Source organism: Melopsittacus undulatus, chromosome 1, assembly GCF_012275295.1.
Source record: "Melopsittacus undulatus isolate bMelUnd1 chromosome 1, bMelUnd1.mat.Z, whole genome shotgun sequence".
Lineage (NCBI taxonomy): Eukaryota > Metazoa > Chordata > Aves > Psittaciformes > Psittaculidae > Melopsittacus > Melopsittacus undulatus.
Window position 1 is genome coordinate 9,067,652 of NC_047527.1, and position 27,073 is coordinate 9,094,724.

Consider the following 27,073-nt stretch of genomic DNA (forward strand, 5'->3'; position numbering starts at 1 on the left):
AAAATAAAGAATTGTTCTTCCCCTTCTCTCAGGGTGCACTATTAAAATAAATAATAAACATCCCAATAAATGGGTGCCCCCAGAAGAAGTGAGTAACAAACATCAGTGTAATACTCAGCCTAATTAGATGGCACCACTGTTTGAAGAAAGCTCCCTGTGGGTGAACTGCATGTAGATCTTCACACACACTGACAAATTTCTTCCTTCAAACTAATACAAAGTCAGTATGTTTTCTCAACAGGGAGGCAGGCCTGAAAGCACAGCTCATCTTCTTGAAGCTTATTTGCTACTAGAAAATGATGTTTGTATTGTTCCTTTCTCAAATTTTGGTGGCCTTAGCAATGTTTTAATCATAAACAAAAGCAGTTTAACAATGCTGCAATAACATTTGCAAGGACAAAAAAGGTATGTAAAATGAGGCCTATTTTAAATGTTAAAAAATATCAGTGACATTTTAATTGTGAGCAATAAAAATTAACTGACACCTTAGAAAACACTGATTTTAAATTTGGGTTTTATTGCTTAAATATAGATTGCACAGTGTGTTCTTACATTGATTGAAACTGGATCATGACATACAGTACAGGATATATGACCATCAGAACAACAGACAAATTAGCCCTAGTCTTGATTTGGGATAATCAATTAATTTCCTCTTTTGAAATCAACATGGATTTAAATTTACTCTAAAATGACCCACTATCATAATCTATAATTTTTTAAAATGACATAATGGGAAGAAGAACCCAAAGCAAAAGCTGGAACACATTGAAACAGCTGGATTTATAATCATTGTGACAGTACTCTGTGTGTTGCAGATAACACAGGGCCAGTATGCATTACAGAGCTTGTAAGTTCTGCAGCTTGCCTCAAGAACATAAACGAGACCCGTTAAAAAAGCAGCTTTATACTGTACAACAGCATTCTTAATTCATTTGGTTTCATTCACTGACTACACATAACAACAGCTACCAAACCAATACATTTTACAGTCACTCATCTCCAAGCTGTCTACAAAGGCCAGAGTGAACCAATTCTCAACTTACAGACTCCCTGAATTTCCAGAAAGGAAGAAATTAATTATCCTGTGAACACACAGGGTGTTACAAGCTCTTCATTCCCTGCGCGATACCTGCACAACACCTGCATTTCCCAAACAAACCTCATGTGAACATTGAAAACGTGGAACCTTACCATTAGCACAAATGAAAAATACTTCATAAACAGAAAATGAAATGCTGAATCTAGTTATTTTCACATGCAGCATTCATGCAACAGAATTCAACCACAGAAACAATCCTGTATTTACAGCACAGTCTCTATACTGCAAGAGTGCAAACAGAAGTACATTCTTTATTTCTTAGACTCGGTATTTCATTTTTGTACAAAAGTGCAGTGTTATTCTTAGAAAATGACAGAGTGGACAAGTGGTTTACATTGTATCCCTAGATTTACTGTTAAAAAAATTACACTCTTTATATAGGCCACAAAACGATTACGCATTACCTTAAAACCCCCCCAAAAAGTGAAAACTAAAAGCTAGAGTCCTAATTATGTGTAGACTGTGGTCTGATCAGGCTGAAACGCTGCAGCAGTAAAAATCACAACGGAATGCTGTAGATAAGGGGCTGTTTCGTCATCCACTAACAGCTGTGATTGCACTGTTAAACTGAAAAGAAGGTCTCAATTACCTTTTGAGTTTTGTGAATGCTTTCTGAAAGTCTCAGTAGGTTATCTCATAGGTTTAAGTAGCTGATATTTCTCTGACATCAGGCTTTTGAAAGCAGGCCAGTGGAATACTGTACTACAGGTATAAAAACCTTAAAATCCTTTTTATAGTGGGTTTGCAAATGCCCAGCCAGCACAATAGCTGGCAGAGAACCATTCAGATCATGGATTAATTTAGGGTGGGACTCGTGAAGGTCAACTAAACCAAGCTCCTGCTCAAAGCAGGATGAACTGAAGTTAGTTGACTTTGTCCATGGCCTGACTGCTGTTTATCTAAATTGCTAACTTAAGTGCCTTACATTGATTATAGATATTTGAGAACTTTCATTGATGTTTGTGCTGCTTCAGTCAGATTCAGACACATTAAGGGACTCCAAAGTTACTATTCATGCCATCAGTGAACATTGTTTTTTCTTTTTAACTACAGAATTTGGCAAGTCATAAAGACAGCCTTGAAGACTGTCCACAATTCAGTGATCTCTTATATCTAATATATATTTACTATATATTCCTTTCTTTAAATTTGAATAGTATACTCAGATACATAAACCTATGAATGTTACCATATTTTCTTTATCTCTAGAAAGGTTGGAGAAATGGAACAAAAACGAACACAGAAATGCATCTCTAAAAATGCTTTTGCTTGAAAACATGTAATAAATTCCTGGTCTTTAAACTGTTTCGTCCAGTTTTCTTTCAATTTCTAAAATATCATTACAAAGCTGTAATAAACTACAGAGAATAGAATACCTCGTAGAATATATTTGCAATTTCTGTATTTATGATTTAAAATGCCCTCAGTTTATTTTTTGCTATACTAAATATACCTTTTCTGTATTTATACCAAAGCAGACAGTAAAATACTACTGCATTTCAAAAAGTACAGTCTGTAAACCATACACCTTAAGACATTAAAAGTATTGCACAGTTCAGTGCTTCAAGAGGAGACTTCTCATCTCTTATGCAAAGCAGTTAAATTTTAACAAGAAATGCAGGACATACACTGGGCATACGTATCTAAAAAACATTATTATGTGATGCATCAAAAAAAATTACTTAATAAGTGTCCATTAATTCGTCTACTGTACTTGAACACATGTAAGGTATTGTTTTTTTTCCATATATTCCAAAACAAAGAAATTGGCTACCTATGACAGCATGAACAAAGGGAGCTAAGGTTGTGCTCCACTGGTTACATTTAATAAGATGAAGCAAGCCAAAAGCATTCCTGTTAAGATATATAATTGAGGTGAAGAGGATTAAAAACAACGATCAACCACCAACAACAAAAAAGTAAAAGGCTTTAACAGGTTTTTTTTCAGTTACAGTGCATGAAATTGAAGGAATTTACAGAAATACAAATTCCTAGAGTAACTGAAATATTCACCTGTATAGCAAGACAAGTTTTAAACTTGGCTTTTACATGTACTCAAACATGAAAATGAAGAAACATGATATATGAAAAACCTAACTTCAAATATATTACAGAAGAAAACAACTCAAGACAGTCTCATAAGTTTGGCTAGAGTAATCCTTATTTGGCTCGTGTCCATCATTAGAGGAAATAAACAATAAAATTTGAAAACTCATCTTGTTCTACTGTATTCTACTCTAAATAATGTCCAGCAGACTTCAGAAGACACTTAATACACACAAAGATCTGGAAACTTCATCTCGTAGACTGGAACAGACTGGTAATGAGCATGTCCAGCAGTAATGGTCATCGTTCCTGAGGGGCTGGGCGGAGGGCTGTGTGAGAAACACAATCAATATATATAACTTATAACTGTAGTAACTGTTTTCTTTAAGTTTATAAACCAATAGCTGAGAAAGATAAAGTAAACCACACCATCCCCTCTCCACCCCCCCAACGATCAGTATTTTAACCTATTCCTGAAATGCTAAGGAAATGATAACATCTTGGGTTTTGGGGTTTTTTTGGTATTTTGGTCTAGATAATCAATTTCAGTGATGTTACAGAACTATGGAAATGCGTTTGATTACTAAATACATCCTGGTTATCCTGCATAATGGATGTGCAAAACACTGTAATACTGTCATGTACTATTTTGGGTGCTCAATATCTAACTACTTTCTCAAGCATACGGCAATGGGAAAGCAACATCATTCTTCAATACTACTGATATACATAGAAATATAAGTATACTATGACATGGTTTCTTGATATTGTCCACTATATAAAAGATGGAAAATACTAACAAGAGAAATCAAAGTGGCTGTTTTAGATGAAGTCTACTACTTCAGTGTACTGGTTCTGGCTGAGATGAGGTTTCTTTTCTCCACAGATTGGGGCTCTGTTTTGGATTTGTGCTGGAAACAATGTTGGTATCATCGGGGTGTTTTAGTTACTACTTAGCAGCGCTTACACAGAGCCAAGGCTTTTTCTGCTCCTCACACCATCCCACCAGCGAGTAGGCCGCGGGTGCACAAGGAGCTGGGAGAGGACACAGCTGGGACAGCTGACACCAACTGACCTAAGGGATATTCCACACCATATAGTGTCATGCTCAGCAATAAGAAAGAAGTAGGAAGGGGGGGATGCTTTGAGTTATGGCATCTGTCTTCCCAAGTCACCATCATGTGTGATGGTGCCCTGCTTTCCTGAAGGTGGCTAAACACCTGCCTGTTGATGGGAGGTTGTGACTGAATTCTTTATTTTGCTTTGCTGGTGCGTGGGGCTTTTGCTTTATCTATTAAACTGTTCTTATCTGAACTAATGGGTTCTCTCACTTTTATCGCTTCCACATCCCACTGAGAGGTAAGCCAGTGGCTGTGTAGAGCAGAAATGCCTATCAGGGTTAAACCACAGCATTCAGGCAGATAATACTTGCCTTAACTATTACATATGTTTAAGAACACTGTGACATGACCATCTGAAAGTAGTCACAACTGCTTTATAACTCATTTGTCATCCATCACACTCTTCATGCATAAAGTCTTACCGAATGGTGAGTTCCAGTATCTGTGCAAGCCTATCATGAAGCAAGTTTGCCTAGGAAAGGAATTAAAATTGAATTATTAACTACTATATATTGAACTGAGTTAAAATGAATGTGCCAGGTCATACTCAGTGAGTGCGTGCCACATCACCCCATGGCAAATCTAAGGCAGCATTTCTTGTCTGAATTTCTTTTCTCACTGCTGCAAGGCTTCTAAGCCCCGAAGAGGCTGAGTGAGCCTGTCTTGAAGTGCAAGGAATTACACAGTAAATTTTGCTATTACAGCTAGAAGCTTAACAAACTTGAAATACATTTACTTATTCAAAATATATAATGGGATAAAAAGTGCTCAGTTGTCCCAGGATGAAATTCAAACAAACTGGGAATCTAGATTTCAAATATAGCAAGAAAAACATTAAGATGAAGAGGGTATGAGTTTTCCTTTCCAAATGTTCTAGGAACCCTCAAAAGCACGCTTTAAATAACTGAAATCTCCCAACACTGATAACAGTGGAGACTATAACTAAAGACAAAGAACTGAACTTCTTTAGGAGTAACTGCAGCAGTGACATGGCAACATAAATCACCTTTTGCCAGTGTCTCCCCATTAATGCTTACACTGGTATCTTCAGTGATGTACATTTGTCAAAAACTCACTTTGGTTTCACACTGTGCTGCAATTTCTTCAAATGGTGCTTTCTGGAACTTTTCAATCACAAGGCGCCTTTTTTCTTTTTCCTGTTCTTCAAGCCCATTGTTATCTTAAAATAATGAAATAAAAAATAAAGACATAAGCAACCTTTGCTTATCAAATGTAAGTGATACAGACCTTCAAATGTGAGATTCAAAAGCAAAGAAGCACTGTATTTGAAGTGACACAGCCATACTCAAGCAAGCTGTCATGTGCTATTGCTTCTAAAGCAAAAATGCAGCTAGTTTCAGGGTGCTGGTTTGAGGACCCCTGTTTGCCTCTTTCTTAGTCTGCTTTAATTACTGGTCCATCCAGGCTTCCTTTTGTTTTATTATTTGCACTCAAGACTGAACTTGTCACTCAATGCACACAAGTTCAGCTTCAAGAGAAAAGAAGGGAGTATCCTCCCTCCCAGTACCATGCAGAATGGTGGGCAGAATTTTCTACCAGAATCTGGGACAACAAAGTTCAACCTCCATAGGCTGAGTAAACCTACAGCCAGCTGGAATGTTCCAGAATGTAATGAATGTAAGTACCTCAGTGATGGGGAAACAGACAGAATTCTTGTTTCAGTGTCTGTGTCTATTGCTTAAAATATCAATGCCTAATCCGTATTTTGGTGGACTGGACAGTATTAATCAGTAATTACTTATAGCAATATTAAACAAGGAAACCAGGTAATTCTAAGTTTTGGTACCTGGGTCATTTGTCAGAAAACTACTCTTTTAAGAAAACTGGGTGTTTTTGAAGGCCACAGAATGTACCTTGCAATCTATTATCTGCGCACATTGAATAATAATATGCAAAAGATATTTAAGCTGCTTTATAAATAATCAGTGAATGGAACTTGAAAATCTCATGTTATTTATAGCTTGGTCTCTAAGGGCAAATTTAACGGATGACAGGCATTTCCAGATGCTTCTCATTCAGTCAGCTTCAGAAACTGAATTCACTAAAAATATCAAGATGTCATTTCAGAAACTTAGAAATAAATAACCAAAGTTTTAAATACATTTATCAGCTGATGAAAAACAAATGTAATGTTTTAATTATGTTATTCTGGCCACACCATTTTCTCTAGAAAATGCATAATAATCTAGAGCTATGCTGGATAAATACAACTGTATTAAATCTTACCAATTGCTTTCTTCAAAGCTTCAAAGGTGATTTCTTCAGTATTATCATTCTAAACACAAAGAAACAAAAGCCTTTAAATCTCTCATATTATATACAAGATTCCAAAAAGTAAGGAATTTGATAAATACAGAAGTTTCTAATAGCTTTATTTGGAGTTTCTGTGAGAAAAATTCCTAAGCCACTGCAACTAGTGAGGAAATTTTTATCAAATGAGATCAAGGAAAATGATCCAAGTTTTAGGCAAGATGCTCTATGGCAACAATACTTTGGAAAAAGACCTGAATTTTGGCAGGAACATGCTGTGGTGTTTCTATATTGTTAAGCCTCAGTACTGGTTCTCAGACAGCTGTTGCAAATAGCTAGTCTCAGGAAGCAGTTGCTGTTGAGTTACCAGCAATGTGATCGTAAAATAACAGATAGTAGTGGAGGGTAGAGGGAAAAACAGCTATTGCTTTTTGCTTCATTTTGCAATAACTATATTTCATTTTTAACTAATGTTCAGCTTGACACCAACCACACACTCTGTTTCATGTCCCTAGCTGGTTTGCGCTTGAAGATGCTAACAGCAGGATTCATTTGCAGGTACAAACACCTCAATTTCAACAGCTAATCTCCACCACAGTCAGCAGAAATCTGGTTAATAAAACTCAGCAGGACCTTGAAAAAGATCCAGTAGAAATAGAAATAGAAATGTATTTTAAGAAATACTTCAAATGAAGTGTCAAAAGATGCAGAATAATTTTAATTATAATGCAGTCTTCCTAAGGGATAATTAGCATCAGCTCCTGTACCTTACGTACAGACTTTTTGTGGCTGCCTTATCCTTCCCATGACTTTAAAGCTCTGTGTGCTAAACTCTTCTGGAAGGCGAAAGGCAATACCGTAACATCATAGTGTATGCAGTCTGCCTAGTCTTTACCTGCTACTGCCAAAGACAGCAGGTCTCCCACTAGTCATGTATCTGTCAGCCCCATGTTGATGAATAAGTCCCTCAGAGATTTCAAATGATGCAGCAGGGATGGAGATGCAGGAATTTATCTGATTCCTCAAAATGCAAAGAAAATGTTCTAGAATATTTACTTATAAAATATGTGTTGTTCATTCTGGGGAGGGATTGCTACCCTGTATTCTGCAATACTATCTGTAAGAGCTATGGTGACAAAATATATTGCATTGTTACACAGCAAGATCAGTAGCAGTCTTTGGCAACACATTTCTACACACAAAGGAGGTAAAAACATCAAAACCCCAAAGCATTTAACACTGCTAAAACAATGAGAGACTTTCTGGGGAAACTTCATTTGCATTCCCTATAAAGATGCTGCTTTAAAACATCCTATGATTTTCATACCTTATCCTCTGTGTTGTTGCCAGGCAGAATATCCACTTGAATAGACACTGTGTCCACAATGCTCTTTCTCCTGGAGAGTCTATCCTCATCTAGAAGAAAAACAATTTACCTCACTTTCTGTATAGCAGTTGAAACATGATCAAACTTCTACACATCAGATGCAGATTTGTTTCTATAAGCCTATTTAATCCAAGATCATCTATTTTATCATTTAGACTGTTGGGAAAAGCAAGCTGTTACTGCTCTAAATTATTAAATATGGAGGAAAATATCCTTTTTATTGTTTCTTCCCCCTTTCATCCCAGATTTTGCCAACTTTCCCTTGAAAGCCCAGAAGTTTTTAAACATAAGATTTTATTCCAATACACAATAAATAACATAGCACATGATGATATGTTTCTGCAGAGTCATTTACAAAAGCCTGAACTTACTTTTTTTTGTGAAATAGAAATATTAAGGTCTTAATTTGCAGGTATTCTAAAGCAGAAAAGGGCTCTTTGGAAGATGACTCACTGACAGAAGAAATAAAGACTTCTGAATGGAAATGAACAACAATCCTTCCTTAATCTTATTGCTACAAGCACCATATTCAGCAAGCCTAAAAATAATATTTACTTGGTGAAAAATCTTCTATTTCTAACTTCCTACAAACATTTTAGCAGGTCCAGCTGGCCTAAAAAGTTGTCAGAATGTGACCAACTGTGCTGACAATAAAAGCAGCATAATAATTTCATTACTAAATAAACAGATTATGATCAAATGATCCATCAGTTGATAGATTTTCCTTTTGTGACTACATTCCTGAGACAATACAACAATAATATTTTCTCATTTTTTATATTTGATAAATTAATCATATTTAAAATAAACATAATATTTAAAATACTTTTAAAAAGCCAGTAAAAGTAAAGTAAAAGCAAACCCAGTAAGTTTACAGTTGTGTCATGAGGATCCTCTGACAAATGGAGACTTGAATGACTTTCATGTATCGCATTTACAAAACCTTGAACTGCAATGTCACGTTTTACATTTTAACCAAGATCGAGCCATTTGGACCTAGCCATTATTATTTGCTGCACTGCACACAGTTAGAAGGACCTGTAGGCACCTGACACTAAGACAAAGAGAATGACTGTAAAACTCCCCCACCACAAGGTAATTTATTCTGATTCTTCCTCAACCTTTGCTTAAACCACTTCTAGCAAAGTGCTTTTGCAGTGCAAATACTGAGCATGAACAAACAGAATTCATTCCAGCAGAACTGAACATACTCAGCATTTAAAAATCAAGATATATCTTTCAGAAGCCATATAAATGAAAGTTATTTTAAGATCAAGAGGCAGTAAAGAACATGATTAGTGAAAACCATCTGAACTGTAGTTAGCTTGGCCAGTTTCTCAGAGACCCTGACCATGTGAAGTGCCATTTGGAAGGATTTGCTTAATATTTAATCCCTGATGGCTCACTGGTACATGAACAAATGCATGTAGCATCTGAGGAAAGCCCCTTAGACCTCAGCAGTAAACAGAGACAAAACTACATCTTTGCTGCCATCTTGCTGCTTTCTCTATAATTGACATTTGAGCACTGGAAGACACATGTCTGACACTTCTCTGGATGCCTCACTGTACTTGCCTAATTAAAATCCCAATTTGTCTCTAATTTTAAGAAATAAAGTGTGTGAAAAATTGTGAATATGGTATTTTCTTCTGTTAAATGATATGAAGATCATCTCCACACACATGAAGGAGCCTAGGGTCATGAGTGGTGGAGCCCTGATACCCCACTGTCCCAGCCCCTATGAGGGGTGTTCCAGGATCTGTGGTCTCATGGTCTGGGGTGGCACCCACTCCGTGGGGCAATGGGAGCAGCAATCTGGGTTACTTTACTGACTGAGCAGTGATGGGTACAGACACAGTGTGGGATGCAGAGAACAGCATCTTGGGACTGCACAAAGCTCACTATGGGACGCTCAGCAGATGAAGCGAGGGTGAGGAAAAGGAAGATTGAGATTATTTGAGGAGAAGCAAGCAAGAAGTATGGATAAGGGGGTAAAGGCATCGCTCCCAAGTAAACTTCTTACTGAATAGTACATGTATCTGGCCATGCCCCGAGCCTTTATCCTGAACATTGAGTAGGATATATCACTGTTCTACAAACAGCTGAGAGCTTCTTCCAACTTTCTACCAAGTTCTTGTTAACCAAGAGATAATTAGTACTATCATAAAAATGATACCTATAGCCCTGAATACCTTCTCAGGAAAATAGGAAGCTACCATATTGCAGAATTCCAAACACAGTAAACAGAAAGGCAAAACTTGCAGCAGCTCACATTGCTCCACGTATATTGAGATAGAAAAAAAAGCAGAAGGAAATGCTACGTACACCAAGTACAACACAATTTCTGGGCTAAAGGTCTAAAGGCCTTCTAAAAGCATATTGGTTTTGACTGTGCACATCCTATACAGACACACCACTGCTAGCAGGAGAGCAGGCTGGCCTACAGCTCATTTTTACCTTTTGACTTGTATCTGTGTTTATGAGGCTTTTTGCCTGATGGAAATAGAGCTAAATTTAATATATATACATATATATGTATAGACAAAAAATTGTTAAATGTCCATTTAAATTACCAGCTTCCCCCACTCCCAAATAAGGAAGAGGACATGGTACAATACATACTGGAATGTCTTACAGTGTATTACAAGAGCAATCGGTTACGTACAAGCATAAACTACTCATGGTTAATAAAAAAAATCTTGAAACACTGTAAAGTTTCTTTTTCAGTGAATTGTTCAACTGGCTGCTAGAAATCCATTAAAAGCCCAACCACACAATGTAACACACAGCCAGTCATTCACACACTATCACAGAACAGTTTAGGTTGGAAAGGACCTTAACATCATCCAGTTCCAACCCTCTGCCACGGGCAGGGACACCTTCAACCAGGACCAGATTGCTCAAAGCCCTGTCCTGGGTAGCAAGAACTCTCACAAACCTTTCCCAGGCACATTTCTATTTTCATTAGATACCTATGCTAGCTATTAGACACCTATGCAATGGAGGAAAACACAACATTCTTAATTAAATCAACATGTACTCGTTGAGAATTTGACTAAGGCAAAAAAGCCGGCATTAAGGGCATATAGCATAAGGATTGGATATGTTCCATCCAGTGTTGACATAAAAATGATAAAGAACACTGAATTGTACAATCCTTCCTCGCCTGCTAACTCAAGTTAATGCAGAAAACCAGTAACAATCACTACCTGCTTCTTAGGTATTCTTTTGACAGAAAAGACTTTACAGAAGAGTCAAAGTGGATTCAAGAACATCCTACCCCACCTCCTGAATTTAAGGAAAAAGGAATCAATCTTAAAAGGTCAGAAAGATGAAACTTCTCAGCAGTAACTGAGCAGCTACTGAGAAAAAAGAACATCTTGAGAAAATGGACTTATGCTACGATTAAGTTTTCTTGCCAAGCAGTCACATTACACTTCATGTTCACACAACACCTTAAGAAAGCATTCTTAATTACAGGTACTCAGTAGTTTTGCCACTAATTGCTGCTTACCTGTCACCTGAGGTACATATGGGACTGACAGTCTTTCCACACTGTATCCACTGCCTCCTAATGATTCTGCAATCTTGTTCGTGAGGAAAAATAGATCTTTTTCATGCTTCTCTAAGGATTTTGGAAGACTGTCAAAATATGTATTTGAAGTTAATTATTTACCGGCAGAGATTTTGTTCTTTAAGTAAAGCATTTTTCCAGTGTCTGCAAGCAACTGAAAAGGGTCAATGGTAATGGTTAGATGGAAATAAAAACTTGCTCATCTTTCTAGGAATGAATACACCCCAAAATTAGCCCATTGAATACTTGAAATTGAAATTTTCAATTACCTTAGCACTTCCTGGTTATCTGAAATATGTTCCTCACTTATCCTGCTACGTCTTGAAAGAATATTGTCTCTGTTACAAAACAGAAACTGCAGAACAGTAGGATTTTCCATTTGCCAGCAGAGTGAAGCAAAAAAGGCTAAGGGTATCTAGGCTACATTAGGAGGAGTGCTGCCAGCAGATGGAGGGAGGAAATCCTTCCCCTCTACTCAGCACTGATAAGGCCACACCTGGAGTATTGTGCCAAGTGCTGGGCTCCCCAGGACAGGAGAGATGTGGACTTACTTCAGAGAGTCCAACAAAGGGCCACTAAGGTGGATTAAGGGACTGGATCATCTCTCCAATGAAGAAAGACTAACAAAGCTGGAACAGCTAAGCCTGGAGAAAAGAAGATGGATCTTACCAGTATGTACAGCTACCTGAAGTGTAGGAGGGTGGAAAGACAGGCTCCTTTCAGTGGTACCCAGTGACAGAGGGAACATAAACTGAACATCAGGACACACTCTTTACTGTGAGAGTGACCAAGCGCTGGCACAAGTTGACCCCAGAGAGGCTGTGGAGTCCCCAACCTTGGAGATACTCCAAAGCCACTTGGATGTGGTCCTGGACTGCCTGTCCTGTGTGACCCTTTCAATCCCACCCATTCTGTGATTCAGTGAAAATGCATTTTGCTGTGCTAGCATTTACACCAAGCATCATTGCGCAGATGTAAGTCCCTCTAGCTACAATTAAAAACATCCAAACCCTACATTTTTTCCCATATATGCTTTTAATCCTTGGTTTTCTTCTGCCCATCCTGTATACTATTAAACCTCTAAATTATTTTTCATGTATGGAACACATTTCAATGATATGCTGTTTTTTAATAGTAAAATAGGTACTTCACTGTTTATTAACTCACATTCTTTATCTACTTACTTGCATTTGTCTTTGAAAATTGTTTCTGGTAGAAAGTAAGATGCTTCCAGACTTCTAGTCTCAATGACCTGAAAAAACCCCAAGACAAATAGCACAAATGGAGTACCACAGTTATTTTCTCCAATGAACAAGTTGCTTGAGGAGTTTCTACTACAGCAGATTACCAATCCTTCACCAACATCTGCTTCAGCACATAGTAGGCCTTTATAGTTTGTTTTAACCACAGGAGACTGTTGCACTCACCCTTTAGACTAAAAATCAGGTACTCATGGTTTTCTGCATGCCACTACTGTTTTACCAAAGCCAGAGAGGCTGTAAAGTCTTAATACCAGATGGGGACTTAGCCCATTATATGTGGTTCCATAAACAAAATAAAAATATTTATATATACCTTGAGAGAAGACTATCCTGTGCATAATTTTAAGAGTCAGCAAGTAATGCCATCAGAGACCAAAGAGAGTGATGTCAGTGGACACAAACACAGGAGATCAACACCATAATTACAATGGGTTATTTACCCATTTTACAGCAGAATGTGGGCTCTTCTAAATGACTTGAAACTACTTAATTATGTGTTACCTTGCTGACATGCTGACAAAAGGCAGGAACTGCAATCATCTGACTCAGAAAGTTTAGATATGCTGCAACCAATGCCATGACACCACAACGATTAAACATTGGCAGATTATCCTCATTGATGATGGCAATGTCCTGAAATACAAAGGATAGCATTATACTTTCCAAAGATAAGAGGCTGTCCTGAATATATGGAAGTCAAAATGATTATCAGGAACACTAGCTGACATGTGATGATTATCTGGTATTATTTATCATTTAATACCTCTCATCTTAAAATCTTAGTCTTTCAGCTCACTCATGAATAGTTACATATTGATATGAAGATAGAGCGCTTAAAGGGTTCAATCCTATGAAAAGAAATAAATCAACTCAACTATAATAGGTTGATGACTGGCAGACTCTTGTCTCTACCACCTGCTGATCACCATTTCTTTCAGGAAAATTAGAAACAGTAGCTTAATAATAAAAATCACTCTTGTGAGTCACAGATATAGTACCATAAAGGGAATTACTTAATTCTTATTAGCATGTCTATGTTTATCCAGATTGTATTTTTTTAGCTCTAGTAAAACTCCTAACGTAAGTTTCATCAAGGATTTATTCCAGAGATATATTTTAAAATTAAGGATGCACTCTGCATTTCAGAGGTTTCATAATGCAGGTGCACATCAGGAAATACGGCTAATGACAGAGAGTGAACTAGGAATACAGGACACAATCTCACCAAATTTCTATAGCACATGCTAGCACTACTTTTGTGAATGCTTTAATTTCAACACAGACAGATCTACTAAGTTACACAGTTTCTCTAAGGACTCTATGTAAATATGAAATAATGTTTGATCCTGTAAAGGAGATGTTAAGGAATAAAGCCTGACAACACACTGATAGAATTTTACTCTGATATAAGATTAAAAAGCCTCGTTGAGATATATTTCCAACAAATCAATTAACCCAAAGCTTTCTTCCAAGGTGAGCACAGTCCATGTATTTTATATGGAACACTGACACAAGATGGCAGGTTGTAAGAATATCTTCTCAGTATGATAATGAATATATCAGTGATTCTGTGGAATGTTTGAACATATTTCTATATCTGCTATATTTCCTGAAGAGAACATGCTGCAGAGGTTTTAACAAATCTGATTAATTTAAGCTTCCCTATTAGTAAGTGGTATGTACAAAGTGCAATGCCTTCATGGATTGATCAAGTTCAGACTGAATGATGAAGGCCAATATACAAACAAAAAAGTTATCCACATCTCCAATCACAGAATAAGCTCCCAGTCAATGAACCCAACCCTGACAGAGAATCATACCTGCAAAGCAATAGCTAATCGAATGAGGTCGATAACCACTTCTTCATTGGCTAGTTCAATTGTGGTAAGAGCTAGAGATGTAAACAGAAGTTCAAAGTTTTTTTGGACATTGTCTTCTTCTTTACAACCTAAGTAGATGTGTCTGTACAACTGCTGACCATGCTATAAAAGACAAAAGAACATTAGGTTTCTATGTGATACACACTTGAAACAGTATCACATAGATAATTAGAATGAATAATCACGTTCCCCACAGTTAATACATTTTTTAGAAGACTAATCTTTTCTTGACCTGCTAAGTCTCTTTTCCTCTCCTGTCCTCTTTTCTGATGAGTGTTAGCAATATAAATATTTAGTTTGATGGTTAAATTTTCATCTAGCAAAAATCAGCAAATACAACTTAGCCAAACTGCTTTAAATCCTAGATATTAAATGGATGAATTAACATTTCATTCACTTTTTACAAAGATATATTAGTAACAATTGTCAGTGTTGGAGTATTCCTTGCGTATTATTCCAGTATTAATCAAACCAGGTATAAATACACTGCAAAGAATACCAACTGTGCTGACCTAGCAAGAACATTTATCTTGCAATACTACTTGAAAGCTGAGCATCTCTAGTTAGCATATTATAATATATGCAGTATTTTTGCCTCTGGACAAGTTAAACTGCAATTCTTCTGATATTTATAATTAGAATTAAGTCAGCACCCTGAAGACACACGTTTTTTATTTCACAGCTAATAGCAAACAAAACCAAAGCAGCATGGGATAGCTGTAAGAAATGAATGTATTTTCTCAGGCAGATAACAGTGATAAACACTGTAAAGCCTGGCTGAGATGACTTGAGCACTTTGCATCTTTTTTGTTTACAAACATCCCTATGCAGATAAACCATAGACAGGAATGAAAGAGCACATTAATTATATGAGTCTAGCCACACACTGAGAATAGGGTGTATATTGTAAAGTAACTTCACTCTGCATAAGCATCATCTAAAAAAACATATATATTTTTTTTTTTAGAACAAAACATTCTCAGAAGCCAAGTGGCACAATGCCCTGTAAAAACAAATCTTGTGAGGAGATGTCTTTTTTCTTCAAAGTTAACTTTGACATCTTTGCCTAGTACATAAGACCCAAGTCCCTTTACAAAGGCTTTTAAAAGAGAATTTAAAATAGAAATCTGAAAATTTAGCAAAATAAAAGCCATACAAATGAAAAACTATCATGAGCATAAATGAAATGCTGCACGGGGATGGTCTTTTCAGAATCAAGGCCTAGATACACACTGTTCTAATTTCATGCATGCAAGGGTTTTCGCTGAAGACAAATTTATTCCATGGAATAACATCTCAAGTCTCTAGAGCACCTCAAGATTGAAATCACTGTAATTAGAATTAAAATCAGTTGATACTGATCTCTGCAACTTGTTGCAAGAGCACAGTTGCAGAAGAAAAGTAAAGCAACTGGCTCAGTTACTTTTATCTTCTATCCAGATAGAAAAGTTAACTTTTTCATTCTATTACCTTTTTCATGAAGCTCACGTCTTGCCTTGAGATTTTGTCTCGTTTTATCTTTAAATCAGAAACATCTGGTATTATTCTACAAAGGAAACAAAAATGTCAATTTAGCATAAAGAAGCTGAAAGGGAAGAGGATGTGAAATACATGAACTATTCAAACAAATCCTGAAGCAATTTCCATTTTAATTATATCTACATTTAACAATGACATTCAAATTTCAGTTGAAGAGGAAGAACCATAAACAGAATTATGAGAATCACCACATATTTGTTCCTTTATATAAAATACCACATACTGTCTTCCATAGTTAAACCAGCAGATACTTGGAATAGTCTTAATGGTATTGTGCACTGAGGCTTACCTGTAAAACTCCTGCCATCAATAAATGACACTAAGCACTATGCACTTATCAAATCAGTACATTAACATTTCATATAAGGAAAAACATTTTAAAATCCATTTATCCTTCAGATATTAAACTAGAATTTCAAGCAGGCCAAAGCAAACAAAAAGAACTACCTTATCCCTCTGAGCTTCGCTCTGTTGTCATGCCGATCAATGAGGTTATGCAGTATTTCCAAAACCAGCTGCCTTAGTTCTGAGTCTTCCATGAGTGAAGGAGACAATAAGGGGTCCAGGAATGGGGGAGGCAGTGCATTAGTTATCGTTGTTGCTTTGTATCCTGAAGTCACCTGTTCAATGGTGGAAGTAAAGTTACTGTGGGTAAGAATTTCTTGCAGCTACCACTTTCTAGTGGGCTCGCTTTGGCATCTGATAGTGGGATTCAAATTGAAGTATTGCATTAGTTTTGAAAATTGCTAACCTCACCATGAATCTGGAAGAGCCCACGTTCAGATGAACTCCCTCATCTGTTTTGAAGTTTATTGCTAAGGATTCTTCCTCTACCAAAACACCCAAAAGAAAAAATAAAGGTATCACAAAATCCTTTAGAAAAGCTGCAGGGCATGAAATGAGGACTCTTCTATTTCAGGCACTAAGTTGCTCATATATGAGTATGCTGATGTGAAGAAAATTGGTGCCTAGATGTACATCTTAAACATTTATGAATATTACTTTATTGCAAACAAGAAAGCAAGCAGCAAACACCACTTTCTTCGAAATCTGGTACCACAGCTTTTTTCCTCCTTTTTTTTTTTACACTGCTACTGCTCCTGACATGTCTCATTTGATTACTTTCATTTAAATCTATCTCTGCAGGTACATAAGGAAAAATTAACTTCTATGTGAGAATTTAAATATTAACCAGCTGAACACTTACAGCAGTCAGGAATGTTCAAAATTTACTTTCTCTTAAAATGGAGGCTACAAGAACATTCCAATCTCAGAAAAAACAGGATTCAGAAAAGGACAAGCATCAACTATTGGGGATGAGGGAAGCAAAATTATTCAGAATTATAGTAAAAGAAAACTATTGGGGATGAGGGGAGCAAAATTATTCAGAATTATAGTAAAAGCAAACATACTTTTTTCTAACACTATACATAATTTATCTTCATTATGCATACTCCTTACCATTACAGCTTTTACTTGTGAACTGTGTCGGACTGGTTTTGGATGGAATAGCTAATTTTCTTCATAGGACTCATATGATGCTGTGTTCTCAATTTGTGGCCAAAACAGTGTTGTTTTAGTGGCTGTTTTACAGCGACAGGGATCACTAAAACACAGGGTTGTTCTAGTTACTGCTGAGAAGTGGTTACACAGAGCCAAGGCCTTCTCTGGTCCTCATCCCACCCTGCCAGTGAGTAGGCTGGAGGTGCACAGGGAGTTGGGAGGGGACAGAGCCAGGACAGCTGATCCCAAATGACCCAAGCAACATTCCAAGACCATCGCATCAAAACAGGGGAGTCTGCAAGGGCTGCCACTGCTCAGGGTCTGGATGTGTATCAGTTGGCTGGCAGTGAGCAGTTTGGGTTTAAGTGGGCTTTTTGTCTGTTTTTGGTTTATTTTTTATCACTTTTTCTTGGCTTTTGTTTTTTTTACTCACTAAACTGTCTCAATCTCAATCTACTTTTCTCACTTTTACCCTCCCGATTCTCTCTCCCTCGTCCCACTGGGGAAGAGTGGGCAAGTGACTGGGGGGTACTTTGCTGCCTGCTGAGGTTAAACTGCAACATGTGAGCAAGCACTAATCCTACAACATAACTGAATTGTTGAAAGGAAACTGGATGGCAGAGGAACATGAGAGTACATGAAGGTATCTAATAAATCACTTTGAAAATGGAAAATTACTGATGTTACATGCAGTAAGGCTGCAAATAAAAGTAAATACTTTTAATGAAGTGCCAGACTTTAATTGCCTACACACCATGAAGTTGTCTGTCCGTGTGTATGCATGACAACAGACTAATTAGGTTATGAAGTATTACTCTTTTGTGAAGAATACATGATGTACAATGCTCAGTTCAGTACACAGAAGAGGTAAGGTTCAGTAGTTCCTAATTCTTTACTACGTGCAGACTAAACCTCATACACCACAATGAAAACTTTGCTCTGAACACAGATTCCCTCCCACATTTTTTCCCCAGTACTTGTCGAGTAATTTATTAAGGACCCAAACATTCATTTTCACATCTCTAGGCCATGATGGGATTCTAATTTTATATTCTAAAAGAGGCTCCAAACGATAATTCAGTGTTAAAAATGTTAAATTCTTTCCACATGTACAACTTGAATCCCTTAAAGCACACTTACAGGCTGTGCAGCACCCCAAATAATTAGAACTGACTTCAATGGAAATTTTTAGGATTGGTGAGATGAGTAGTGTCAGGAATAGTTTAGGCATAGCTGAGTCTATCTTTAATGAAGACAATGTGAAAAATGGCCCCCTGAGGTCCTTCCTAACATGCTTTCTACCCTTGAACTGTTAACTATGAATGCTTAGCTCTTCTGCCCACCAGAATCTAGCATTACATATTTTGACAAGCAAGAAGAGTTTAACTGATTTGCCTAACAGCACACACAAGTTTAATATCAAAGCAGGGGTAGAAACTCATTCTCCAGGAATGCATTCTTTTGCTTCAGTCATGAAATTATTCTTTACGTTATTTTCTCTACTTTGGTCACAAAACAGTTTTCAGTTTCTGCAATGCAATAGGTCAGGATTCTACAGGCAAGAGCCTCCTTTACTACCCACTTCTGATTCCTGCCATCAGGGTGTATTTCCAAAAATACTCTTTGAGGTTTACAGTTGAAAAACACAGTTGTGATAAAACATTTAATAAGAGCTTAAAAGAAACTTGGGAAATACTAGGAAGGAAAGAACAATGGTGCCTGGGGCTCTAAGGCTTGGAGATAGGCATCCATCCCTATGGTTTTAAAAATATTAGTCATTCTGCTAATTACAGCTTTTCTGGTGTCAGACAAGAGAGATTATACTTTGATGTTGCCAGCACTGCTGTCAGAACTAGCCAACTCAACCTACTCTATGATGTTCTTTTGGATCTGCAGATCCAATTATAACTGATATTCACTAATCCACTAAGAGATGGAGGAATATTTCTTGAGCTGCTTGTAATGTCAGTTGAGAAAACGCTATCACAATTTTACCCAGTAGAACTACAGATCTATGTAATCTGAAGCTATGTTTAATTTCATAATGCAGAGTTGCAATGCTGTACTTACATGTATAAGGCCAGGCTGGATGAAGCCTTGCCTGGCATGCTTTATGTGAGCTGTCCCTGCCCATGGCAAGGGGGGTTGGAACTGGATGATCTTAAGGTCCTTTCCAACCCTAACTATTCTATGATTCTATAAACATATAAAGTGAAACACTGTGTGCTTATAATAGACTGAACACAGAAGGCTTACCATAAGTAAAGATCTCAACAGCATAATTTGAATCCGCCTGGTTCCCAAATCTCTACAATTAGAAAAAAAAAAAAAAAGATGAAAATTAGCTTCTTTATGTGTCTTCAAAATATTATTGTACTCCAGACATCATTTTAACAACTGCAGTTTTCACAACTGAACACAACAGTCTTGGAAGCGTTGCTGGTTGACTGCAAATAATTATCTCTAAATGAGATGCAATAACTAAATGTTTTTCAAAGTGACATTTCTTGAAGGCCGAAAAGAGAAACACACACAACTGCAAAGACTAAATTATATATGGGAAGCAGATCTAAATCTTCATGTTTCATAGAATCATAGAATGGTTTGGGTTGGAAAGGACCTTAAGATCATCCAGTTCCAACCCCCCTGCCATGGGCAGGGACACCTCACAGTAAACCATGTCATCCAAGGCTCTGTCCAACCTGGTCTTGAACCCTGCCAGGGATGGAGCATTCACAACCTCATTCAGAAATCTCTTTGCATCTAAAATATTCAGCCATTACATGCTTATCTTAATATTCATAAGCTTCAGCACTCAGAATTTCTTCTGAATGAAAATGTAATGGAGTCTTTTAAGACACCAGTAACTTTTTTAAACCAGATCCCTGAACTCTGAGACTGAGAAAAAGCTATCAGCAAAAATCAGCCAGAAAACCTGAAAGAACCCTCAGTTTTCAGATCATAGGAAAGTACATGGAATACCACTTAAGCTGTTCTTCCTTTGTTCTCATCTTCCATCTGCTAGTATAAGAAGTTAAATGCCTACTGGTATATAGTCAAATATGCACTGTTCATGCAAGATCTTACAGTACATGAGCACTTGGAATAAATTGCTCCGCTTACAGAGTCATGGAATTATTAGGGTTGGAAGAGACCTAGAGCAGGTTACACAGGAACATGTCCATGTGGGTTTTGCATGTCTCCAGAGAGGGAGACTCCACAGCCTCCCTGGGCAGTTCCAGCTCCCGTGCTCTGCCTGCTCCAGTGCAATGCCACCCTCAACAAAAAGTTCTTCGTGTTGAGATGAAACTTCTTGTGTTTTAGTTTACGGCCACTGCTTTTTGTCCTGTTGCTGGGCACCACTGTAAAGAGTCTGGCACCATCATCCTGGCACCTGCCTTTGAGATATTTGTATGTATTAATGAGATCCTCTCTCAGTCTGCTCTTCTCTAGACTAAACAGGCCCACCTCCTGGAATCTCTCCTCATCAAAGAGATGCTCCAGTCCCCTGATCATCCTTGTGGTCTCCACTGGACCCTCTCCAGTAGCTCCCCGCCTGTCTTGTACTGAGATGCCCAGAACTGGACACAGTGCTCCAGATGTGGCCTCACTAGGGCCAACTAAAGGGAAGAGACCACCCCTCTCGAGCTGTTGGCCACACTTCCCCTAAAGCACCCCAGGATACTACTGTCCTTCCTGGCACATGGCTGCCTCATGATCAACTTATCATCCACCTACCAGCACTCCCAGGTCTTTCCCAGCTGAACTGCCCTCCAGTAGAGGCCAGTCCCCAGCCTGTACTGGTACTTGGGGTTATTCCTCCCCAGGTGCAGTACCCTACACTTGCCCTTGTAAAGAGACATTTAAAGAGATTCTGCCAAGAAAGTAGGCAAGGTAGAAACACTTTTGCCCACCAAATAGCATAAAAAAAGAGTAAGCCTCTTCACGAAAGTTGGCCCTACATAACGGGAAAATTCCACCTTTCATAGGCTCTAATCCTGGCTATATCCCACTGGTAGCATCATTCACATCTTGTGTAGCAGAGACGAAATTTTCAGGTAAGTAATGCAAGATTTCATCAGCTGTCAGAAAGCTTCATTTGCTCACAATGACAAACATGCATTGTACAACAGTCAAGTTTACACAGAATCCCATGGTTGAAAATTGTACAGTTAAAAACAACCCCAAACCCCTCATAGCAACTGTTAACCCAAGTATAGAATTGTAAATAGTTTCATATTCCAGATGCCTTCTCAAAGAGTGGCAACTGTCTGGCACAGACACATCTCTATCTTGGAATATCGTCCCATACTGCAGGGACACAATACTGCAGCAAAAGCCACTAAGAAACCAGGAAAATGATGCTGGCTTCCTACTTATGCTCCCAGGGGATCAGACATATGTTGTACAAAGTGTCCAGGCATACCTGGAAAGAATAGCTACAACCTTTTCAGTGACTTTCCCCATACTGGGAAAAAGCAATCTTTTAAACATAATGATACAGGGAAAAGTATTACTTCAGCACATGGTAGCTTTTTAACTATGGGTTTACAACAGAAGTCTGCCCACCTGTGGCTTTATTTCTAAATAAATCTGGAAAATCTAAACCAAACTAATTAATTGGAATTTCTGCAGTTTATTTCTTAATCTGAAGTCATCTTGTACAGAATGAAGAAATCCCCCCCCAAAAAAATGTGTAATCCATAAAGCTATTTGAAAAAAAATTAGTCATAGTTCAACTTCCCTCATTCACAAAACACACATGTGAAGTTAAGGAATTAACCACCATTAAGAAGGCAATTTCAGGAACATTTGGACAGATTTAGAGAGAAGAAATGTTTTAGTGTAAGATAAGTTCCATTCCAATCAGATGTTTTCACATCTGGGTATTAATTTCATACATCTGACACTTGTCTTGATTCTGCACAGTATTTAATGTAGCTCTGAGTGAGGAAGACTTTGCACTTCACTGTTCTTAATGTTTTCACTTATTCATTTATCAGGATTCTAAACATCTAATTTTTTTATTAGAAATTAAAAAATGCAGGATATACAGACCCCAGGTGACTGGTATCCAGTGACTGTGATGTTGCCCCGAAAACAGGTACTTTTCCCATAATGAACATCATAATCTCTGATCTCTGATAATCTGGGAGATTGCTTCCAAAAAATCCTAAATAAAAATGCAACATAATCACACAAAAGAGATATAGGGTCCTTCTCTTTATAAGAAAAGCCTTATAAATACAAAGAATACATTAACAAGATCAAAACAGATGAAGAATGAAACTATGCTTTGGTTTAGGGGGCTTGGATTGATGTCAAGTTGAGTAGAAGTCAACAGTGTGTGCTAGCAGCCAAAAGGACCAACCGTGTCCTGGGGTGCACCAAGCACAGCATGACTAGCTGGCTGAGGGAGGTGACTGTCCCACTCTGAGGTGTGCTGGTGTGGCCTCACGTCAAGTACTGTGTGCAGCTTTGGGTGCCTCTATATAAGGACAATGAACTAGTAGAGTGTGTCCAGAGGACACACCAAGATGGTGAAAGGCCTGGGGGCAAGACTTAGGAGGAGCAGCTGAAATCACTTGTTCAGCTTGGAGAAGAGAAGGCTGATGGGTCCTCATCATAGCCTGCCCCTTCTGCATGTGGCTATGGAGAGGAGGGGCTGATCTCCTTTCTCTGGTGACTGGAAATAGGAAAGAAGGAATTGCAAATGCTGTATCAGGGGAAATTCAGATGCGACATTAAGATAAGGTTCTTCAACAAGAGAGAGGGTGGTCAGTCACTGGAACAGGCTCCCCAGGGACATGGTCACACCATCAAGCCTGTCAGAGTTCGGAGTGTCTGGACAATGCTTTCAGTCATATGGTTTAGTTTCAGGTAGTCCTGAGAGAAGCAGGGAGTTGGACTTGATGATCCTGATGGGTCCCTCCCAACTTGAAGTAACCTATTTTATTCTACTGTTGTGCAGTAATAAATGTCACTTTGACAGAAAGAAGCTTTACTTTAAAAGGCTGGGTTGTGGGTCTGGGGGGATTTTTTGGGGAGGTGGGATGTTAACATTTTAACTTAAGAGTTTTACTATAATGGTGAGAAATAATCTACTCTATACTTGCTACTGGCTGTAGAAAGCTTCATGGCATAAGCAAAGGTACAGATTAGGGAACAACATGAAAGCTACATTCCCCCTTGTTCTTTAAGTGAAGGAATACACACTGTAAATGCACTGCAATATATTATATCACTACCATCAAGAGAAAATCTGAAAAAATGGGACAGACAATTTTAATGAAATAATTGACAGAAACTGTTGCCCTTATTTTCAGTACTGTGTTAAGGAATACTTCAGTAAAGTGGTGGCAGCAGAACCAGCCATTAGGTGTCATTGTTGCCACTACGTTTAACATTGTTTTTTCAAGTAGCTCCTACTCAAATATATTACTGTGCTACTGCTTGCAATATGATTTTCATAAAAGAACTAATATGTTCTTTTTTCTAATATGTACTAATTCGTACCTCTGAGACCAAATGATGTCTATATTTCAAGTGCTATATAATAATATAATCAACAAATGTATTTTAAGTCCACAAGCATTTTTAATTTTCACTGAGCTTCTTGGCTATCTGCTCAGTTAACAGTTAAAATAACAGTTTTTCGGAAGTCAAATACATAAACCCTGAGATTCAGAGGCAAATATAACCAGAGACACCATCCTCACCATTATTCCTTTTTGATTCAAGCTGGTTTAATACCCTTTCATCGAGGATGATGCAGAAGGGGAGGAATTTTACGTGAACCCATGTTATTGTCATCACTCACCAATTGTTTGGATAATAGCATTTTGGACAATCCTCTCATCACTCTCCTTGGAGCTTGTGCTGAAAGTGGCACTTCCTGCTGAACTGCGCCTATCACCCAGCTCAAAGTCAACGCTGATGCGCAAGTGCTTCAACAAAGTGTTAAAAACCTCCAGAACTGTTGGGCCTGGGAAAAAAAACCACACAACAATGATTGCAGCTGTCAAGGAAAGATGCCTTAAGAAAATGAAAATCAATCTTTTCAATCCCTTTCCAGGAGAAATCAGATTAAGCTGAAAAGAACAAATGAAATTAACTGTCTGAGGGATATAGCCTCAGGACAAGTTCTTGAAGTGTGCCTACACCTTGATATTGGAGAAATTCATTTGGAATCAGGAGATGCAATCCGGTATATATGCATAACCCATTACTATCAAGCCGTAGTGAGCCTGGCTAGGATGGAGCTAACTTTCTCCCTCACAGCCTGAGTGGTGCTGTGCTTTGGGTTCGTGACTAAAATATTGCTGACAACAACACACCAGTGTTTTGGCTGTTGCTGAACAGTGCTAGCAAGTATCAAGGCCTTTTATTTTTCCCATTCTGTCTACAGAGTAGGTTGAGGTGTGCAAGAAACTGGGAGGAGACAGAGACGAGCCAGCTCACTCAAACTGACCAAGAGGGTATTCCATACCATGCAACATCACACTCAACAGTAAGAGCTCAAAGAAAGGAGGAGGAACTGGGGGACATTTGTTCATACGGAAATTGTCTTCCAAAGTAACTGCTCTGCAAGCTGAGGCCCTGCTTTCTGGGAAGCAGCTAAGTATCTGCCTGTCAGTGGGGAGTACTGAATAAATTCCTTTGCTTTCTTTGTGGATGCAGCTTTTGCTTCACCCACTGAATTGTCTTTCTCTTGATCCATGAAACTTCTGACCTTCTCTCTGCCTTCTCCCTGTCCTGTGGGAAAGAGAAGCAAATGGCTGCAGGCTGGAGGCAACCCACCATGGCAAGCTTTACACAAAATATGAGTGGTTGCTGAAATTAAGCATCAATACTATGTTAAACTGCTGATACTTGCACCCAAATTTCAGTTATTTCAAAACCTGCCACTGAAATCCAGTTCTAAGTATTTGATCAAATCCTGAGCTCTTTTATTAATACAGTAAAAGAATTCACAAGTTAGAATCATGGAATTGTTGGGGTTAGAAGAGACCTTAACGCTCATCCAGTTCCAAGCCCCTGCCATAAGCAGTTATACCTCCCACTAGACTAGCTTGGTCCAAGCCCCAGCCAACCTGGCCTTGAACACTGCCAGGGATGGGGCAGCCACAACTTCTCAGGGCAGCCTATGACAGCACCCTCACAATAATGAATTCATTCCTATTGTCAAATCTAAATCTACCCTCTGTCAGTTTAAAGCCATTCCCCTTTATCATATCAGTACATGCCCTTGTAAAAAGCCCCTCTCCAGCTTTCCTGTAGGCTCCTTTAGGCACTGGAAGCTGCTCTAAGTTCTCCCCAGAGCCTTCTCTTCTCCAGGCTGAACAGGCCCAGCTCTGTCAGCCTGTGTTCACAGAAGAGGTGCTCCAGCCCTCTGATCACAACTCTGACAGGTCTGTGTATGCAAGTGGATCTTGTATTAAGAGAAAGAACAGGCTCGGACTAATGAAGCAAAGAAATAATGTTTCAGTAGGAGACCAAGGAAAAACAACAGCAGAGCACATGTGCACCCATCTTCATAACTACTTTTATTTCAAAGAACGATGTTGCCTTAAATGACACAATTCACCTTATCAGCTGCTTCAAAATTACAAAAGTAAAAATGCACAAAGATCATTCTACTTGACTCCCTTCTTACCACTCATCTCACAGCACCTGTATCACAAAGCGACAGTGCTACTGACATTTCGTAGAGTCACACACAGGTCTCTTTGTGAGTTCTTACCAAACAGGAGTTTCCGCCTTTCACAAGGCTGTAAAAATGTATCCACTCATTTTTCAATGCAAAGGATTATAAAACAGTGAAACAACCAAGTAAATACATTTGAGTAACTGTAAACCAAGTAAGATAAAAAAACCTTCTCAAAACACATGCTTTCATTCAGTCTGAAAACAAAGCAAAAGTACCACCCTTCAAATCTATCCTTTGACCTGATGTCTTTAACTGAAGACAACTTACCTATTGATCCTTTGGCTGCTATTGCAACTGCTTCCAAAAGAACCTGAATAATGCCAGCACGAACTCGTGGTGAGTCTCTTTTACGAACATCAAGGTGTCCCAGAATTTCTTGTATTACATGATGGGAATACTGTGCCTATTAAAACCCAAACAAACAGAAAGAAAGGCTTAATCTGTGACTTTAATAAGAATAAACTCATACCACATTCAGCTACAGTCACAACCATATTCCTATTCCGTAACATTCTTACTCAGAAATGCATCTAGATTTCAATCAATTCATGATTAAATATGGATTTTAAAAGCTACCATGACTGATGAAGGCATCCAGCCCAGTGTACAAAGCTTTACAGCATTAAAATACTCAGGAACATCTAACAAGAACAGAGGAGGCCTGAAGCAGTACTTCAT

The 27,073-nt window shown here is 38.2% G+C and overlaps 1 protein-coding gene across 3 annotated transcripts in view; it reads right to left on the reverse strand.

Annotated features, from left to right (window-relative positions):
- Positions 1-497: 497 nt before the first annotated feature.
- EFR3A (EFR3 homolog A) overlaps positions 498-27,073 on the reverse strand; it is a 73,121-nt gene continuing 46,545 nt past the window's right edge. For all 3 annotated transcript variants that reach the window (XM_031044415.2, XM_031044413.2, XM_031044414.2), the window contains 15 exons: positions 26,663-26,798; positions 24,506-24,670; positions 22,744-22,858; positions 19,942-19,993; positions 16,630-16,802; positions 16,114-16,189; positions 14,584-14,745; positions 13,265-13,396; positions 12,686-12,753; positions 11,442-11,569; positions 7,868-7,956; positions 6,517-6,565; positions 5,346-5,449; positions 4,692-4,741; positions 498-3,477 (listed from right to left, as the gene is read on the reverse strand). In XM_031044415.2, coding sequence (XP_030900275.1) covers positions 3,372-3,477; positions 4,692-4,741; positions 5,346-5,449; positions 6,517-6,565; positions 7,868-7,956; positions 11,442-11,569; positions 12,686-12,753; positions 13,265-13,396; positions 14,584-14,745; positions 16,114-16,189; positions 16,630-16,802; positions 19,942-19,993; positions 22,744-22,858; positions 24,506-24,670; positions 26,663-26,798 — 1,605 coding nt within the window. In that variant the 3' untranslated portion in view covers positions 498-3,371. The remainder of the gene's footprint in view (positions 3,478-4,691; positions 4,742-5,345; positions 5,450-6,516; positions 6,566-7,867; positions 7,957-11,441; positions 11,570-12,685; positions 12,754-13,264; positions 13,397-14,583; positions 14,746-16,113; positions 16,190-16,629; positions 16,803-19,941; positions 19,994-22,743; positions 22,859-24,505; positions 24,671-26,662; positions 26,799-27,073) is intronic.